Source organism: Gorilla gorilla, chromosome 9 (assembly GCF_029281585.2).
Source record: "Gorilla gorilla gorilla isolate KB3781 chromosome 9, NHGRI_mGorGor1-v2.1_pri, whole genome shotgun sequence".
NCBI classification, from domain to species: domain Eukaryota; kingdom Metazoa; phylum Chordata; class Mammalia; order Primates; family Hominidae; genus Gorilla; species Gorilla gorilla.
In genome coordinates, this window is record NC_073233.2 from 38,727,070 (window position 1) to 38,747,536 (window position 20,467).

The window sequence follows — 20,467 nt, forward strand, 5'->3', positions numbered from 1 at the left end:
TCTCTCAACATTCCTGCTCCTCTGGTGCATGAGGCCAACGTGCCTGGGACAAATGTGGCACAGTGTAGGAGTGAGGAATATGGGCTATGACTCAGTCAGATTAAAATCTCAACTCTGCCACATGCATGAACTGCATGACCCTCTGGGAGGTACTTTTGGAGTCTTGGTTTCTTCATCTGTAAAATGGGAACCACTATCAAAAGGAGGTGAGTGGAGAGACTGCATGTAAATGGAGAATGCATGTAAAATGGCACTGAGATGCACACAAAGGATCAATACATGGTGTGCATTGATCCGATTTGCCGTTCATCACTTGAGCATCTCCTAATTGTGAAAGTCCTGGGGTGTGTGTTCACAGGCTGGTGCAGGTTCATGCTAGGGGCAGGCCCTGTGAGACAGAAGCCCCCTCTTCCTGCAGATCTCCCTGACATCCACACTCCATTCCTCATCTGTCTCATCTTTCTTCCCAGACTGTCTTCCTCACTCCACCCCTCCTTCTTTCTCCTGGAGCCTAACTGCCTCTTCCATGGCCTTCCAAGTCCCCACTGCATCAGGCAATCCTTCATGGCCAAGTGTCAGCATCACCAATGCTTCTGGGACGACAGGAGAGGGGAAAGCCACTGGTCTCAACCAACCTCTCCCCTCTGCATTTATCTCAGCCCATCCCCCAGACCATCCTTCAATCCTCCCCTGCTCCATAAAAATATTGCACCAACTCCGCAGCTCACATTTGCTCATTTGGTCTGCTTGACTTGCTTACCGCTGCGGTCTCCCTGTCTGAGGCCTCTACTCGAATTGAGATGATTTTGTCTGTGCTTAAAGGCACTGACCTTCCAGATCCCCGGACTTCAGGAATTTGTCCTCATCCCCTCATCAGTCTCTGAAGCACAACCTTATTCAGGGATCTGGTCTTGATCGTCCTAACTGTGCAGGGCTGGCCGGTGGGTTTCCAGACCTCTAAATTACTATACCCTTCCTATGCTGTCTGGCTCTCTCTTTCCTTCTCAAGGCCAGCCTGAGAGCTAACAGAATCAGGATTTTGCTTGAAAAATGGAGGAAAGCCCAGAGCCCTCCATGGAATCAGCTACTTTCTCAGCATAACATCAACCGACAATAGAAATCAGACCAGGTGTGATCATCATCATGAACATTTATATTTATTTATCAGTTTTGCAAGATCCTATCAAATAAATAATTTCACATATTTCAACCACTCGATAATTAAAATAGTCACTAGAAGAAAAGACCTGAATGGAGAGCCCAGACCTTCATATTTTCATCGGGATTTGTTTCCCTTTTTGTGGTTCTCATGCACTTACCTATGAGAAATTCCTACAAGCCACTCTTCCTGATTCAAGACTTTGAAGAACAATGCCTCCTGTGAGTCAGTTAATTCAGAATGGTGGGTTCAAGACAGCCCAGACAGCAATTCTTAGGCCAGCCAAGATGCATCCCATCACCCCTCTCATCTGGTAACGGTCCATCTACGGCAAGCAACTTCCCTCTTCTATGCAGGGTCTCTCAACCAGGGGACTATTGACATTTTGGGCCAGAGCATTCTTTGGGAAGGGGGAGGAAAGTGCTCTCCTGTGCACTGTAGGTTGTTTAGCAGCATCTCTGGCCTGTATCCTGCAGATACCAGGAGCACCCCACCCTTGCCCTGGTCATGATGATCCAAAATGTCTCCAGAATTGCCAAATATCCCCTGGGGGAGCAAAATCAACCACCCCACCACCACCCACCCACACACCCAAACTTCTTCCTGGCACATCCGTTAGTCCAAGATCAGTGTTGCAAACACCCTTCAGGGAGGACAGGGCTCCAAGGACCGTCACCTTTGCTCTTTGTTACCCAATAGAGCCAAGAAAGTAGTTCCTAGCAGCAGCAAGACATGGGAAAACGCTGCCTGCCAGTGAGGCTTGGGGCTCGCAAGGAATACATCCTCACCAAGGCCATAAGACTTCAATTTGTGGATGCTGGAAAACAGGGCATCAGGGAGGCAGGGGTCCACTGCTGAGATGTGTGACCGAGTGAGGTGCAACGACTGGAGAGGTAGGTATGGACCCTCACCACACTTGATCTTACCTGTGGAAGTCTCCCCAACTTGTGGAAGTCACCAACATAGGATCTGCCAACTGTGTTTGAAAACAACCCCCTCATGGATGGATTCCCCTGGGCTAGTGCACACAGTTCCTCTGACTGCATTCAGCATGCGTTTCTTGACCCACAGTGGACCTTCACAGCAGGGCCCTGGGCCATCTTCGCTGGCTCCTCTCAAGGACTAGAAGGGCCCAGCACCATCCCAGGATAGTCAAGTGCAAATCTCATCAGTCACCTTTCAAGTATTTAACAAGCCAACCCTGTAGATCCTTGCTACACACAGTGTCATCCACAGGCCGGCACAGTGGGAATCCCCTGGGAACTTGTCAGAAAAGAGGACTCGCAACGCCCTGCCCTAGAAGTTCTGAATCTAAGCCTGAACTTTAGCAAATTCCCCAGCTGCTGTCCATGGACATGAAAGTTGAGAAGCCCTAATGGAAGTAATGCAGGAAAGGGAGAAGAGGATCTCCTTCCCTCTAGAAGCTCACACTCTGGCAGAGAAGATAGGATATATAAAAATGAAGTTCAGTACGGTGGCTCATGCCTGTAATCCCAGCACTTTGGGAGGCCAAGGTGGGCGGATCACGAGGTCAGGAGTTCAAGACCAGCCTGACCAACATGGTGAAACCCCCATCTCTACTAAAAATACAAAAATTAGCCGGGCATGGTGGTGCACGCCAGTAATCCCAGCTACTTGGGAAGCTGAGGCAGGAAAATCGCTTGAACCCAGGAGTTGGAGGTTGCAGTGATCCAAGATCGCGCCACTGCACTCCAGCCTGGGCAACAGAGCGAGACTCCGTCTCAAAAAAAAAAAAATACACACACAAGCACACACACAAATTAGCTGGGCATGATGCCATGAGCCTGTAATCCCAGCTACTCGGGAGGCTGAGGCAGGAGAATCGCTTGAACCCAGCAGGCAGAGGTTGCAGTGAGCCGAGGTCACACCACTACACTCCAGCCAAAAAGAAAAAAAGGATATATAAAAATGAGGCAAGGGAGCAGAGTGCAAGTCTACACCACCAAGCATGTTTTGGGAGGACACCTGGATGCTGAAAACCAAGACTAAGTGCTGCCTTAGCCACTTACTTCTACTGAGCCTCAATTTCCTCATATGTAAAGTGGGAATAACACTTGCCCTGTCTACCTTACAGGATTGTCCTAAAGATCAAAAAGGATGGGAAAGCACTATTCTGATCTAAAGTACTATTTAATGTTAAAGTTACTCTAAATGCTACAGAGGTTCAGAGAGGAGAGGGCTCCGGGTGACTGGAAGAGTCTGGGAAGATCCAGCAGAGGGAGTTGGGGAGCTGGGAGTACTGAGTCATATGCTAAACCAGGTGCTGCAGTAAATAAAGCAAGATGGAAAAGTGCACATGCTGACCACTGCACCCAACACCGCCTCAAGCCTGGGCCACAGGGAGCTCCCACTGACCTACTTTCACCCACTAACTCCTCACAGTCTATGGAAGAGTAACACAGTGGGTCTCAGAAACACATACAGTGTTCACAAGTGCTTTACAGAAGACACAGAGCAAGCAGAGATGGTCTCTGTGGCAAGGCTGGCAAGAAGCTCAATTGCTGCAAAAGTTATTAACTCTGGGTTGGGGTAGAGGGCAATGGACTTTTTACCATTTTTCAGAGCTGACCTGTGAGGATGGCTAGACACTGCAAGAGGATGCCTGGAGGAGGGAGAGGTAAAAGAAATGAGCCAGTAAGTTCTTGGGTAATAGTTTTCCTAGATAATGTTTATAAGCCTTTGCTATATACTCGATGTTTTCATACTTAAAAAAAATTAAACCTCACTATGATCCTATCAGGCAGGGACTTTTGTCCCCACTTCACAGATAAAGAAACTGGAGATTTAGAATTTGAAGCCAGGTTGGTCTGCTTTCCATAGCCCATGATCTTAACTGCAAGCTAAACTTACAAGGTCGTCTGAGAATCTCTGTTCTTCCTTGTGCAGTTGAAACAATCAATGTGGCTGTACTTTTGTTGTAAGACCTGGCTCTTTCCGACTCGCTGACGTTTGCCATGCTTGTCCTGAGCTTCTCCAGAGAAATGCTGTCTTCTGGCAGGAAAAGATAAAAACGGCTGATATAAATGAGTCACCACACTCGCTATAATTAACAGTGATGCAAGAGCCAGATGCAAAATAAGAGGGGCCTCTGGACCTGACTTTTAGGCTGCCCAAACTTTGAGCCGCACTTCAATGTAAAACAGTCTCCATAGCTAGGCTTCCATCTGTTTGAGACACATTTTAAATGAAGAAATAAAACCCGGAATGCATGCAAGCCCCAAGATAATGGAGCTGAGAGGGGCTGCACCAAATTAATCTCCTTATTTACAAGTCAAAAACCATACACCAGAACAGAAAGAGAGTTTATAGTTTATAGATAATATAGATCTTTGCTTTCACACTTAGTTGCCCTGGAAAGGCTGAGCAGTTTTCAATCTGCTGAGCTGATTTATAGCAAGTACAGTTGTAAATTCAATTGTACTAGGTGTTCAGCCTATGCCCTCCCAGTGATGTATCTGAACTTTTCAAAAGGACTAGTTATCATTAACATCTCTCTATTTTCTTTTGCTGATCTGGGATGATGGGATGCAATGACAATCTGCTTAAAATAAACCTTAAAACCTTAAAACATAATCACCACATCATCCACAAACCCCATTCAACCACAGCATGAGCACAATCACTCTGTAACACAAGGTGAAGATATTCTCTGTTGCTTCTAGGACATATAAGTCCCTCCTGAAGTTTGACAGAGAGAAATAAATTGTGGTCAGGACCTGGATAGGCTCACTAGTAGCCATCGATGTCGGTGGCGTCTTCTCTTACCTGTTTAAAAGAGGCTCGGTGGCCTTGAGATTTGAACACAATACAGCTGATGGAATCTTGCCACTTTCCTTTTGAATAGACTTTAATTGAGAGCAAAGTGAAAAATGCAGGTTACAATTTTAAGTGTTATCATCAATATCTTGTAAGATCAACACCCAGTGATGCATCTAGTACTTATACAGTCCTAATTTTAGTTGTCAAAGAGCAAATAATTATCGGACATATATTTACACAGTAATTTCAAGCAACAGTAAATAATAAATTCCCTCCCTTAAAAAACAAAACACAACACAACACACACACACACACACACACACACGACCACCTTTAAACAATGGATTTCCTCACCCAGTAAGTCTCATTTTTTTCACATATACTTGTAGACCCAAAGGTCCTTAAGTTACTTAAAAACAGTCTTATCAGTGGAGATCCTGGACCATCCCCTATTTTCTTTTAAAGTCACTTTCATTTTTACAACTTGAAGCCATATACCAGCATGGTTTTTATACACTAAGGACACTCCCAGTGATGAAAATGAATTCCCCTCCATTTGTGCAAGGAGGTATGTACATCTATAAAGATACATATGATTACCACTCAAAAGAGTCAAAAACATACACAAAAAAATCTCAGATCTTCGTAGTTTCTTAAGAGCAGTGTGCCAGTGTTCACATTGAATTAACTGAATGGTAAAATTCTTTTAGATTTCTATACAGAGGTACTGGTTAGTTCTGATTCTTTCTTCAGCTGCTTGAAATGCATGAGCTTTAAAAGTTGCCTGGCAGAAATACATCCTGCTTTCCAGGTTAGCAGCCTGGCTGACCTCGGGAATGTTAGACAAGATTCACCCCCGATGCCTTGCTCTCTGATTTATTTCTTGCTGTTGCTGTTAGTAAATGGAAACCATGACAAAGTTTACATTAGCAGACACATACACATGCCCTGGCCTATAAATATTCCATGATAGAAAATGGTACAATAATTCCATCCCCAGCGAAAACGAGCATAAAAAAAGAAGGGAAGGGTCAGGGGGACATGATCAGCTATGGCTCTTCTTACAGTAGAAAATCCAGACCAAATGGCAATGGGCTTTTAACTAACCAGACATTGTTAGCCGCTTCTCCAGGGCCTGTGAGTCAACTAAAAGTAGGCAGGGCAGAGACCAACTCTTCCAGGCACACCTGGTAGTTTCCAGAAGCACTGGTATCTTGTCTTGGAAGTTGGATGAAGAAGATCAACTGAAGTTTCCTTCTTAGTGAGGAGGAGTGGAGAGTCAGACTTGAAAGCAGTTCACACACTGTGCTGCCTGGGACACTGAATGGTCCCCAAGGGAGACCCCTCAAAGCGCCAGTTGGAGTTTGGTCATGTTTCTCTGATGCATGTTGTGATGGCGGACTAATTCATCTGACCGGGCAAACTTTTTCTGACAACTTGGCCACCGACAGCTGAAGGGCTTTTCACCTGTTGACACAATTGCCAGTCAGAGACACTTGCAATGAAGAGACAGGCACAAGTTCAACTATCAAGGCCCGAGAGAAGTCATCACAAGGCACCCACTCTGAATTTCCCATCATTCTGTCCCTGAGCTAACCAACTGAGCTCATTTCCCAGGCAGCTTTAAAACAGCAGCACCTCTTGGGGCTTTAAGGATCGAAATATTGTAAAAAGTTATATTCTTAGGTCAGAAAACTTGGAAAGTGGGAGATAAAGAATGAGTCAAGTTGGGGGAAATGTCTGAGCAATTCATAATTAAGGGGAAAAACGTTTGTTTCAGTCTCTGCTGATAGAATGTTTTGTGAACTGTGTAAATTTCTCCCCCTTGTTGAGTAAGCTGGGAACTGAGATGAACTGGGCTGCAGAAGCCTCTGGGTCATCTACCCTGGGTATTACTGAGTGATCACTGTCCAGGGATCTCAGCTGTGACTGAAGCTTTTAACACTTCTATCTGTGTAGATACCCTGGATGGGCTGGATACTTTAAAATAAATCACTGATACCAGTTTACATGTTATGTGTTGTTTTTTTTTCTCTTAAAGTGTTACTGAGAGCATAATCCTGTTATATGGAAGATTCTAGTTGGGGCGTGGTTCTTAGATTTTTAATAAGCTTGCCAAAAGATTGAGGCTTCTCCACCCAAAGAGCCCTCAGACATTCTTTCCAAGCCTCATTCTCATTAGGGAGAATAACTACCATTTATTTGATGCTTAACATATGCCAAGCCTTGTGCTGGGCTTCACACACACACACACACACACACAACCTCAAGTATTGCTTACAACTGCCCGTAGGGGAAGCGTTATTATCCCCACTCTACAGATGAGGTAGGCCGTCTATTGAGGGCAGATCCAGGCAGAACTCAAATCTCCAGGTCTGTCGAATTCCAGAGCCCATGCTCTTTCCTGTATCACACCTCCCAGGCCTAGCCATGATGGAAAAGCAGCTGCAGCTCCATCTTAAGGAAGAATGCACAGAAGCCAAACCCTGTGCCACCTGACGGATCTTCTCAGATACTGCTGGTCCCACTTGGCCTTCTCTGAGAACTACTGGTTTGGGCAAGCACTGAGAAATGTCCCAGGAGGGCTGGTGTCCCAGGGTCAGACTGGAGGCCAATCAAATGTGGAATTATAAAACAGTCTGCTGGCAAAACAGGTCATGTCACACTTACTTGGGGAGTGTGACAGCAGTGTACAAGGGACTATAACACTTTGCCACCGAATTATGAGCTCAGGACTAAGTTAAAGAAGCATCAAAGGCACCTGAGGAAGGGAAGCAAGATCCCATCCTGCCAACCATGGGCCACAGGCGCCTTGGATCTGTTTTTAAATGCAGCCAGTTTGGGCGAAGAATCTAGGGCTGCTCAGGGGTTTGTGATGTCGTGTTTTCCTTCACTCGCTGTTCCTCTGCTCTTCCTGGCCTGGCTCCCACTCTCCAACCCCACCTCCAGCAGTGCTGTTAAGGGCTGGCTCCTAATGGACTAATCCCAACCCTGTCTCTTGTCATCTTCATTCCTCTCAGTCTCTCAGTGGTGTTCAGCTTTGCTGACTTTGATTCTCTACTTTGACTCTCCATGCTCCCTGGACTGCAGAGTAAATACCTGCCCCTTCTCCAATAAAGAAGGAAGTGGGACAAGGTGGGCTGGAAGCAGACAGAACTGGATTTGCTCCTTACTAGCTTTGTGACTTTAGATAAGCCATTGAATTAGTATTGCCTCAGTCTCCTCATCTGTAAGATGGGAATAAAACATGCCTACCTCATTTTTTTTGTTTGTTTTGTTTTGTTTTGAGACAGGGTCTTGCTCTGTTGCTTGGGCTGGAGTACAGTGGTGGGATCACAGCTCACTGCAGCCTCAGCCTCCCAAGCAAGGTCTAGTGAGCGTCCTACCTCAGCCTCCCCCAAATAGCTGGGACTATAGGTCCACACCACCATGCCCAGCTAGTTTTTGTATTTTTTGTAGAGACGGGGTTTTGCCATGTTGCCCAGGCTAGTCTTGAACTCCTGGGCTCAAGTGATCCACCCACCTCAACCTCCCAAAGAGCTGGGATTACAGGCATGAGCCACCACAGCCGGTCCTACCTTACTCTACTTACAAGCATGTTGTGAAGATAGACTTAGATAAGCTAAATATTAACCCTCTTTCCAAAGGTAGAAAATATGCAACAAAGGTGGTGCCATTTTTATTATGAATCACACCAGCCTTGCAGAAAGCAAAAACCTTCAGCAGCCAGTAAATGAATGCCTATTCTCCTCTCTGTACTAGTACGAAGGAAATAATATCCACACACTGATACTGGTCCAGCAGAAACCAAGACCGCTCCTGGGGCATTAACTTTCAACAGAGCAAGGACTCAGTTCTCTGAAAATAGTGCCATTAAACATGTGCTCTCAGAAGAATAAATGTTTGCCTTGCTAAAATTTCTGCTGCTTTTCTGTAAAGTTGATTATCGTATCAAAGAGAGTAACAAAATGTGTGATGCAACAAACTGGAAACAGTAGGGACCTGGCTTATCTCTTCATTTTCATTCTGCACACTCCAGCCATTCTTTTCCCATCTTTCTCCTTCTCTGTATTTCCACCCTCCCCTTCTTTAAAAAATGTTATTGTTTATTATTTAAAGATAGCCACGCACTATTCCTTCTCTCAACTGAGTCTAAACCTTAGAACTTTTACACTAGTCTTTTCCAATCCCTCTCATCACAATTTCATTCCACAATAGTTTAAAAAAATAATGAAAAATAAATGTGAAGAAAAGTTTACGCACTTGTTTTACCTGTATGAGTCCTGGTGTGGGTCTTCAGGTGGTCGGACCGGGAGAACTTTCGCTGACAAGTTTTACACTGGAATGGTTTCACACCTAAATGGACAGAGAAGGTCTAGCCTCGGCCCTAACAATGTGGGGCACAGTGAGGCCCACAAGGCTGACTTCCGGCAGCTGGAGGAGCCCAGCATTTCCTGCCATGCCTGCAATGTCTGCATCTGCCTCACCCTTAGACTTCCCCAGTCCCCCAGGCCCAACAAGAATCACTGATTCTGCACAGTAATCTTCAAGGACCTGCTTCTGTCTTGGGAACAACCATTCCTTAACCACAGAGGTCCAGCTTCTCACCAGCTGGAAGATCTCAGCTGTGTCAGAGACAGGAAAAGTGAATCACACGCTACAAATTGGATTCCGCTCTCCATCACCCTCATTCTTTGCTGATGCTCAGTGTATCATCAGCCCACTGCTAGTGGGATCTCACTGTTCTGTGGTTTGCAGGGGAAATGTGGGGTGTTTCCTTTTCTTTCTTTTTCTTTATTTAAGAGGAGGAACATCTCCAGAGATTATGGGGGAAAAAATACTGGAAAAACTAAACACATGGCTGACTCTCTCATTCATATTCAACAACAAAGAGAATCGTGAAATCAACCCTAGCCCAAGGGAACACAGCTGCCAGCAATGAGAAGTGAACCTACAAACCTGTATGTCTCCTTTGGTGTCTTTTGAGCTGGTCTGAACGAGAAAACCTTCGCTCACAGTCCTTGAAGTCACACTGGTATGGTTTCTCACCTTGGGGAAGACACATATTCTATTTGAAAATGATACTGGAAAAGGGGATCTCATTAAAGGCAATCTCTCCTACTAGGACTGAACAGATCCCAAAATGCCTAAGGCACTTCGCTGGAGCTTGTTAGGGTAGGATGATCCCCAACTTGCAAGTTACAAATGAATGGGAGCTCAGGGGCCAGAGGATTCTGCCCCAAGGCTCACATCTAGCTCTGCCATTAAAAAAAAAAAAAAAAAAAAGCCCTGGGTGAGGTGTGGTTTCTTTATTGTAAAATGGGTCCAATAATCCAACAACTTCAAAGGATTTATGACCTTCACATAAAGGGCTCAGCCCAGAGCCCAGCATAGAAGGTGTGCTCAAAAAATATTAGCAAATAAAAAACAAAATCTTTAACTCCCAGGCAGAATCTGAGGCAGAATTCTGGGATGCATGCGCCTTGAGGTCAACCTCATGAAATAAGAGTTTTATGTTTTACGGCCCAAAGATCTGGTGTTCTTTGCTACTGACTCCTTGTTCTTGCATCAAGCAAATATGACTCCATGGTTGTGAGACCCTCAAGACACACCAAAAGCACTGAGAAAGTTTTTGGTGTGCTTTATCCAAGAGAAGTCAGTAGTGGGATTACCCAACCTCCTGTCTCAGAATGAAGAAGCCTCACCCCTGTCCTCACTAGAGAAAGTTCAGCCAAATACTGGGACCTGAGCCCCAAGAGAAGTGAGCAACCCCAGGCCTTCCCACCTTCTTAGGAGAATCCTGAGTCACAGGCATCTGGGATGGAAACAAGCCATTCTAGAATCAGTCAGGTCTTTCCGTTGCAAGGCAGCCACCTGTTACCTTTCCAATCTCAAAGCCTCTGCTATTTCCCTCATGAATCTCTATTCCCCACTATGCCAGAGCTCACATCCTGAAGTCCTCCTTGCACTCTGCTCACACTAAATGTCCCCCATCCCTATCTCCACATCGAAAAGTCTCCTGGGCGTCTCCTTCTTCTGCAATGCCTGCTTGGAAACTGCATGGGCCAATTTCCCCTCCTTCCCTCATTACGACATTTATTCCAGGCTGTCTAATGTGGTGAGCTGTGTCTGGGTCTACAATTCTACAATTCTTCAATGGGTTGGAAAATCCTGAGGGCTGGAGCCTTTTTATTTTTATTTTTTCTCAGAGACAGAGTCTCTCTCTGTTGCCCAGACTGAAGTGCAGTGGTGTGAGCCTAGCTCACTGCAGCCTCAAAACCATGGGCACAAGCGATCCTCCTACCTCAGCCTCCTGAGTAGCTGGAACTACAGGCATACACCAGCACACTTGGCTAAATTTCTAAAAATATTTTTTGTAGAGACAGGGTCTCACTATATTGCCCAGGCTTGTCTTGAACCCCTTAAGCAATCCTCCCGCCTACGCCTCCCAACATACTGGGATTACAGGTGTGAGCCACTGCACCTGGCCCCTTTCTTTGTATTTGTATCCAGGTTGGTGCCTTATGTTTCACCTCTGTGAGCTGGAGAAAACGATACCCCTATTGAGTCTGATTTCCTTCCCCTGCCTTTGAGCTTCTGCTCATCTATCACTTTCTCTGCCCAAACTACCAGCCTCCACTGGCTAACCCAAGCCGTTCTTCCTCTGAGAAACTTTCTCGGATGACCTTAGTTCAAACCGATACCCTCCGAACTCCTCGGTACCTCCTGTCTCTGATTTAGTACATGATCATGTACTCTCTCAGTCACTTTTCATTTCTTTATATCCTAGCTCCCAAACAAACCAGGAACTCTTTGAGAAGGAGGATTATAACCTGCAGTTAAAAAGCAGGAGTTTGAGTCCTCTTTCTGCTATATCCTATCCTCTTCATAAATGTTTTGTGAGTGAGGATTAAATGAAATATACATGTAGAGAGCCTGACACCCAAAAAGTACTTAATATAACAGTCTGTACTGTTGTTATAAATAAATAAGAAAATATTGCTCTCTTTCAAGGGGGACTGTAGGATTGTTAAATACCAATCTGCCCTCAACTTCTGCAAGGAAGAGTTTCTTAAAGGCTCCAGTGGGTCTGGGGTTTTGGCTGTCTTGTTCACTGCGTTCCCTTCACACAGTTTTCTAACCCTCACTGCATTCTAAGTGCTTCTCTCTCACTAAAAGTTTCTACAACCATATTGCCTTCATTTATTCCCTTGCATTTTTCAGGCAGTACTTTACCTTTTCGTTTTCCTTATAACCTTGACAGTCTCTTTTCAAATGATCCCATTTGGGGAAATGTGTAAAAACATAACATGCCACTGGTCCCCTCCTTTTTAGCCTCAAAGTCTGTGGCCCACTGAGTGCAAACTCGGATTGACACCAGAATTGCATCCTCTGGACACAGCGAATTAGCAAAATCCAATGGTCCAAGGAAATCTGAATGCAGCTCACTTTTTTCTCCAGCTTCCCAAGAGCAAAATCAGCAGTAATAACAAAGTTGTAACAGTGATCCTATAATAATGCTGTTCTTTGATTGTGGAAAAGGCAGCAGTAGCTCCTCTGTAGGAAAACCTGGGTTTCACCACACTCCCACACTCCCACCTAGTGCCCACAAGGCCCAGAGCAAACGTTCTGTGACATGGCTGTCCACATTCAAGGTGGCCAACACCAAACAATGCCAGTTCTCTGTTTCCCAGAAGCAGCCTCTCTGACCTGGGGGAAAATCCAGTTTCATTGGCATATCTTCAAAAATAAAAAATCATCATCTCTCTCTCTCCTTTTTTTTTTTTTTTTTTTTTTTTTTTTTTTGCAGAGTCTTGCTCTGTCGCCCAGGCTGGAGTACAGCGGTAAGATCTCAGCTCACTGCAACCTCTACCTCCTAGGTTCAAGCAATTCTCCTGCCCCAGCCTCCCAAGTAGCTGGGATTACAGGTGCGTGCCACCACACCCGGCTCATTTTTGTATTTTTAGTAGAGACGGGGTTTCACCTTGTTGGCCAGGCTGGTCTCCAACTCCTGACCTTGGGTGATCCACCCACTTCGGCCTCCCAAAGTGCTGGGATTACAGGCGTGAGCCCCCATGCCTGACCTTTTTTTTTTTTGTAAGTGATCACTAAAAAATCAAACTAACAATCAATTTTCCCCTTCCTGTCTAGTTGATTATTACTGACCCAAGCAGGTAAGTTTTTGTTTGGACCATCTCTTCTAAAATTTCACAATGATCTTGCCCATCGACCTCCTAAAACCATCTGATGACTATATTCCCAGGCCAGCTCCTCTCTCCTTAGAAATGCTAATAGTATTCTAACACCAACACGATTCCTACACAGGTCTCTTTAATTCTGTGGCACTTTCTCTCTACCACTCTGCTCTGCCTTTCTGGAAGACAGTTTACTGACCTCTGTAATAAAGGATAGATAATCAGAATGCAAAATGGCCCCACAGCCTCTTTACATCACCTGGATCAGACCTTTCAAAGCAGTGCTTACTTTCCATCCTGGAAATGACCTGGGTCCTTAGCAGTGTGAGAGCCTGGAAAAGGAGCTCTTGAACCATGTTTGCCCAAGGCTGGACAGCGGGCACACTTACCAGTGTGCTTCCTGCTGTGCATCTGTAAGTGGGACAGCTTAAAATATCTCTTATTGCAGCCTGGGTAAGCACACATGAAGGGGCGTTTCTCACTGGTCTCAGATGCCGACCGCACAAGAGTCGGGGCTACTCCAGGCACACGCCGCACATCCTGCAGGCAGAGAGTAAGAGGAAGGGAGGCTTTAAGCCACATGTGAACATTCACGTAGGTCTTGAGGGAGAGTGAGCACTGGAATATATCCAAAGAAGGGGTGGCAGGTGCAGACCTAAAACCACTCCCATTCACACTCCAGATCCCCATGGCAGACATCGGTAATGGATGCTAGATCAGGACATTCTACAATGCAGTGCTCTAAGATCATCACTACCGAGCAACCAGAAGTGGCTCTTGAGATGAAACCTACATGAAATGGCTGTCCCAGAGCCTCTGCAAAAGAAATGCTGGTACCTGGAAGAGCTCCCAATCCATTCTATCTCTCAGCTTCTCCTCTTGAGGTAGTGATGTCTGCAAGTCCGAAGTCCCAAAGTCTAACTACTCCCTCCCACTTGGAGTCATGACCACATGACCTAGAGCCAATCTGCAATGGGTGGGGACATCCTTATTAGAAAAAAGTGGGATAATGAATGAGCCCCTAACTGACCAGATCGTCCAAGTATAAGTAAATAACAAGGAAGAAGAAGCCCCTGGATTTGGGGATCCCATCTGTGAAAGGAAGCAAAACCCACCAGAAGGCCATGGTGAAGCCAGCACAACCTTTAATAGTGAGGCCAGAAAGCACTGGAATCCATCTGCCTTCTGTGCACTGCACACGTCCTTTGCAGGGCATCTGTTGCTCCCCTTTATCTTGTGGAAGTGCAGTGTGTGTGTTGTCAGTCTTCCAAGAATAAGAACTGGAGGAAAACAAAGAGGCAAGCTCCCCTTCCTCTTCTTGGGGTCAGGGAGTCATAAATGGGAGCTGAGCAAGTGCCTGAGTGGCCACTAAATTCTCCTCATTCCTTTACAGATGAGTAAATCAACCCCAAAGGCGGTGAGATGCTGACACAAGAGTGCATCCATGTTTTGGTTTTGTTTGTTCTTAAGACAGGATCTTATTCTGTTGTCCAGGCTGGAGTGCAGTGGCACAATCGGGGCTCCTGCAGCCTCGACCTCACCAGCTTAAGTAATCCTCCCACTTCAGCCTCCTGAACAGCTGGGACAACAGGTGAGAGTCATCATGCCCAGCTAATTTTTTTTTTTTTTGGTAGAGATAGGGTCTCCCTATGTTGCTCAGGCTGGTCTCAAACTCTCGAGCTGAAGGGATCCTTCCACCTTGGCCTCCTAGAGTGCTGGGATTACAGGCATGAGCCACCATGCCTGGCCTAAAGTGCATCCATGTTTTGTGCTAAGACCTGGAACCACTTCTGAATATAACCAACTCCTTGCCCTGTGCATTTTCCACTCTACCCCATGCTTATGTTCTAGTCCCTATTTTGCATTGCCCTGCACTGAAAGGTCATTTTCTTTTTTGGAAGAAAAAATGCTGCAGTGACATACAACACAACATTGATGTTAATAGGCCATAGTGTCTCAGGGATAATGAAGGCATAAAATTAAATGGTGAGCCAGCTGCTGGATTGGAATACTCAATACCTGTCTGGTCTGGAGTTTTTTAGAGGCCATGGCAAGTGAGCCTGACAAACTGGGCTTGATGGGAAAGAAAGCAAAGGAAGCATTTTCCATTTCCCTTAATTCATCCTAGAAGCAGTGCACATGGGAACAGGAGTTGTTAATCTCAGTAAGGGTCCCGGTGAAGGATTCTGATTGTATTCGTCAGGGGAGAGGCTTGATGTCTCCCTAAACCGTCGTCAGATTTCCGTATTTCTGTAACCCTTGCCTTTATTGCTCTCCATTGAAAGGCTTGGGAGTAGGGAGCACACTGTTCTTTCTTCGTGACACTTCTGGAAACATTAATCAGAACATCTCAGAGCTACTTGCCCCACGTATCATGTGGGGTCTGGCCCAGATACAACTTATGTCTAGAGTACTGACCATTCTGGTGAAAGTATCACTGCTGTTACTCATGTTGCGCCATGGATTGATGTTTATTAGCCATAAATGAAACCCTTAGTAACTGTATGTGCTTCTGACCACCCAAAATAGAGACTCTGCAGGGAAGGCAGACTGAAGGTCTACGGAGGTGGCATACCAAAAATGTCTATTGAATTCTCCAAAACTTTTACCTTTATACTTTACTTTCTTCATGCTCCTTGGAGACTTCTCCCTCCCACAAACTGTTCACCATCCTCTGCCTCCCTAAGAAGCAGTATCGTGAAGTAGGTATAAACAGGGGGTCTGAAGTCAGGCAAGACCTGTGTTATTAGTCTCGGCTCCAATATTTACTAGCGATGTGATTCTGACATTATTCATCACCTCTGGGCTTCAGTTTCCCCATCCATGAAATGGAGAGAATAACAGTACCTACCTCATAAGTGTGTACTGCAGATGAAATGAAGGGGGAAAGGCCACAAATAGACAAGGAGAAACCTTACATGCATATTGCTAAGAGAAAGAAGTCAGCCTGAAAATGCTACATCTAGTATGAGTCCAACTATATGACATTCTGAAAAAAGACCGAGCCGGGCGCAGTGGCTCACGCCTGTAATCCCAGCACTTTGGGAGGCCGAGGCGAGTGGATCACCAGGTCAGGAGATCAAGACCATCCTGGCTAACACTGCGAAACCCCGTCTCTACTGAAAATACAAAAAATTAGCCAGGCGTGGTGGCGGGCACCTGTAGTCCCAGCTACTCGGGAGGCTGAGGCAGGAGAATGGTGTGAACCCTGGAGGCAGAGCTTGCAGCGAGCCGAGATAGCGCCACTGTACTCCAGCCTGGGTGACAAAGCGAGACTCCCATCTCAAAAAAAAAAAAAAGAAAAAGAAAAAAAAAAGACTGGTGATTATTGGGAAGAGAAGAAGAGGGAGGGAAGAACAGGTGGAGTGTAGGGAATTTTAAGGGCAGTGAAACTGTTCTGTATGATACCAGAATAATAGGTACATGGCGTTATGCATTTTTCAAAACCCATAGAACTGTACAACACAAAAAGTGAACCCTAATGTAAACTATGGGCTTTAGTTAACAATAATTTATCAATATTGGCTCATCAATTATAACAAATGTACCACATCAATACAAAATGGTACTAATAGGGTAAAGTCCATTTTTTTAAAGTCCATGTATAAAGCTTAGCACAATGCCTAGTATATAGAAAATGTCCAGCCATAGGCGGTACAGTTAGTATGATGATCATCAGCACTTGGCAAGATGTGAGTCTACCTGTGGACACTTTACGATGTAGACCAAATCTTAGAAGTCAAAGGTCCAAGCGGTTAATTCAAGCCCAATTAGCTTAAATACAAAAGCCGCACAGCCTGCCCTGGAGAAGTCAAATGGAGTAGTAAAGGCAGAAAGGAGAGGATTCTGTAGGACGCATCTTGGGCAGCGTCAGGCAGCGGGGCAGCCTCTCTAGGAGAGGACAAAGCCGCCTTACCAGACCCAGGGGACGAGCAGGTGTCCCTGATGTTAAAGGAGCCTGCAATGAAGAAGAGGCTTGCCAGGGCCAAAGAGTCCATCAGTAAGGAACTAAACGGCCGGTAAGTAGGAAGAGGCAGTGCGGCCCCCTTCCCGCTAGGGCCTCTCTGTGTGCTCACCTGAATGCCTCTGAAGACACCGTGCGTGTGTATTCTGTACTGGGCTCCGCAGAGGATGGGCGTTGTGTGGTTATCGCTCTCGTACCCTGTGCCGTGGCTGCAAACACAAAGAAGGGAAAAAGGCTCAGTGTGGCTCACAGTCGCCATTTGGAAATGCTTATCTGCAATCAGGAGGGAATGATGGTTTTTAAAGCTCACAGAACAAAAATAGTTGGTTTTTGCCTCCCTCCATGGGGCCACTTGAGATGCAGGGTTCTGCGGAGGGCGAGGCCGCTGGATCCTGGGGCCGCCACCTCGCAGCCCCTCCCTCAACCTCCGATTCTCGTAGGCGTGCACCGTCGCGGTCTAGGCCTCGCTCAGACAAGCCGAGGAAAACCACAGTGGCCGGGTTTCATCCTCGGCAAGTTGTTTACCATCTAGACGGCAGGGCTGACAGCTGCAAGTATCTCAGGAATGAGCAGAATGCCTCAAGCTTCACGTTAAGTGCACTGAATTTTTGTCGGCACCTCATGACTCAGTTTTTACCAGATAGCACCAAAAAAGTGATGATGCAAGAAGAGATGTCGTGTCCTCAGAAGTGGGGATTACATATCTGTGGCCTCACTCTGCTTAAATGACAGGTCAGTTTTCCAGATCAGCTTAACTCTTGGTAGCCAGCCTGTGCTGTAGGTGGGCACTGAAGAATCTTCCTCCAGCATTCGACTGACTAGTCCCCTAACTGGTGCTCAGGTTAAGCTTCGACTACATAGGAAGAGCTGAAAGATGTGCAATGCTGAAAAGGACAACTTGGAAGGGACGAATGTTCTGTTCTAAAATTATTCTCTCCTTCAGATACAATGCCTCTATCTGCTCTACAGTTATTTTACTTCCAGATGAGATGAGGCAGACTGAGGTTTTTCACCCACACCAGCAGCACATTAGAATTACACCTAGAAGCACCGAGGAGAGCTCTTATGAAATAGCTCTGTGAAATGATGCAGCTGCTTTGCAAAATATCTGGCAGTTCCTCAAAAGGCTAGACATAAAGTTAACATATGACCCAGAAATCCCACTCTTAGGGATATTCCCAAGGGAAATGAAAACAGACGTCCACACAAAAACTGGTATACATTGTGCATTAGCAGCATATTCCTAACAGCCAAAAAGTAGAATCAACCCAAATATCCATCAACTGATGAATAGATAAATCAAAGAGAGTATCTTCATACAATGGAATATTATTCAGCAATGAAAAGGAATAAAGTACCAATACATGCTACAATATGGATGAACCTTTAAAATACCGTGCTAAGAAGCCATTCACAGAAGACCACATGTAGTATGATTGCATTTCTATAAAATGTCCAGAATAAGCAAATCTGTAGGGACAGAAACTAGATTACTGGTTGGGTGCCTTGAACTGGGGGAGTTGGGAAGACAAAGAAAATGACTGCTGAAAACGTCCTAAAATTGTGGTAATGGTCATACAACTGTGAATATACTAAAAACCATTGCATTGTACACTCTAAATCAGTGAATCACACGGTCCATGCAATCTATAAATCTGCTTTTAAAAAATTATCGGCAGGGGCGGGGCGGGGGGGTCCGAGAAGGATGCATCAGTATATTTATTTATTTATTTTGAGATGGAGTCTCGCTTTATCACCCAGGCTGGAGTGCAGTGGTGCGATCTTGGCTCACTGCAACCACCGCCCCTGGGTTCAAGTGATTCTCGTGCCTCAGCCTCCGGAGTAGCTGAGATTACAGGCGCACATCACCACACCCGGCTCATTTTTGTACTTTTAGTAGAGACGGGGTTTCACCATGTTGGCCAGGATGGTCTCGATCTCCTGACTTTCTGATGCGCCCGCCTCGGTCTCCCAAAGTGCTGGGATTACAGGTGTGAGCTACCAGGCTCAGCGGCATCAGCATTTTTAAAAGCCTCCAGGTGGGATTAAACTGGCTGTCAGCACTGAGAATTCCATTCTCTGCCTCCATTACTCTAACAGTTGGTTCCAGGGGTCCTGGGCAGGGAGGCAGGTAAGCTGGTGGGTGGATCAGCCCACTCCATCTGGTGTGGTGTGGGGAAGCCTGGAGTTGACCCAATACTCACTCACCCAGAGGAGAGAGTGCCTGAAGGGAAGAGTGTCTGCCAGGACAACTGAAATGTCCACACCCCCTAGGGCCACAGAAGCTGTAGGGTTTCACATTTACTTCTGGCTCTAAGCATTTTAGAAAGAACTGCCTGCTCCTCTAACCTACCGTATCTTGTCTCCACATCCTTCAAGTAATTTTTGACTTATCTAGGGCAGGGGGAATGTCTCAAAGAAGTAGCCCCAGGGTCAAACCTGCAAAAATTGGGCAAAAATGCCAAACCCAAAGAACATACGCCCTTCTGACCCTTAGAATGTGTTTTTCAGGAGAAAGAGGCTGTGTCTGCCTTCCTTTCAATTACTTGGTACAGACAGTGGGAAAGTGAGAGGTGATGACAATGGCCATTTGGCAGCAGAAAGAGGGCAGGACCAGAATGGTGCCATGGTGCTGCCAGAACATTTTGCCTCAAAGGCTGTGAAGAGAACTTGCCTTTGCTTGCTTCAGTCATCTGCATGGAGCCACAATGTGACTTACACATTTTCTTTCTTTTTCTTTTTTAGAGCTTGCTCTATTGCCCAGGCTGGAATGTAGTGGTGCAATCATAGCTCACTGCAGCCTTGAATTCCCTGGCTCAAGTGTTCCTCCTGCTTCCATCTCCCAAAGAGCTAGGACTATAGGTGCCCCGCACCATGCCCAGCTGATTTTTATTTTTATCTTTGTAGAAACAGGGTCTTGCTATGTCCTCCATAGGATGGTCTCAAACTCCTGGGCTCAAGTGATTCTCCCACCTTGGCCTCCCAAAGTGCCAGGATCACAGGAGTGAGCCACTGCACCTGGCCTACTTTCCACATTTTCTAGGGCTGAAGGATTTCTAGGGACACAACATTAAAGTTCTGCCATCGAAGGGTAAAAATTAGAAATCTGTCTTGACAGCTAAGCTCTGGGTGTTAGCTGGGTTCCTGGAGGGTGGGGGCATGGGAACAGACTTTCCTGAAGACAACTGTCTCATGAAATGAAGTGGTGTGACACTCAAAGGGAACAGCAATCTGCACAGCTGGATACAAACCACAAACAAAAGAAGCAACAAGCAACAAGACTGTACCTGCCAAATATGCCAGTGGATTCTCCTACAAGGTCCATGAAGAAAAAAAAACAGCCAGGCCCCCGCCTATGGGGACTTGGGT

General features: G+C 45.9%; 1 protein-coding gene across 7 annotated transcripts in view; it reads right to left on the reverse strand.

The window, feature by feature from the left end:
- Window positions 1-5,009: 5,009 nt before the first annotated feature.
- Window positions 5,010-20,467, reverse strand: part of WT1 (WT1 transcription factor) — a 48,481-nt gene continuing 33,023 nt past the window's right edge. For 3 of the 7 annotated variants that reach the window (XM_055356531.2, XM_019035688.4, XM_019035689.4), the window contains 5 exons: window positions 17,211-17,307; window positions 13,524-13,674; window positions 9,899-9,988; window positions 9,212-9,295; window positions 5,010-6,406 (listed from right to left, as the gene is read on the reverse strand). In XM_055356531.2, the coding sequence (XP_055212506.1) occupies window positions 6,285-6,406; window positions 9,212-9,295; window positions 9,899-9,988; window positions 13,524-13,674; window positions 17,211-17,307 (544 nt within the window). In that variant the 3' untranslated portion in view covers window positions 5,010-6,284. Of the gene's footprint in view, window positions 6,407-9,202; window positions 9,296-9,898; window positions 9,989-13,523; window positions 13,675-17,210; window positions 17,308-17,408; window positions 17,652-20,467 lie in introns of those variants that run through there. The other 4 variants (XM_019035687.4, XM_031016436.3, XM_019035690.4 and 1 more) reach the window with 2 other exon arrangements.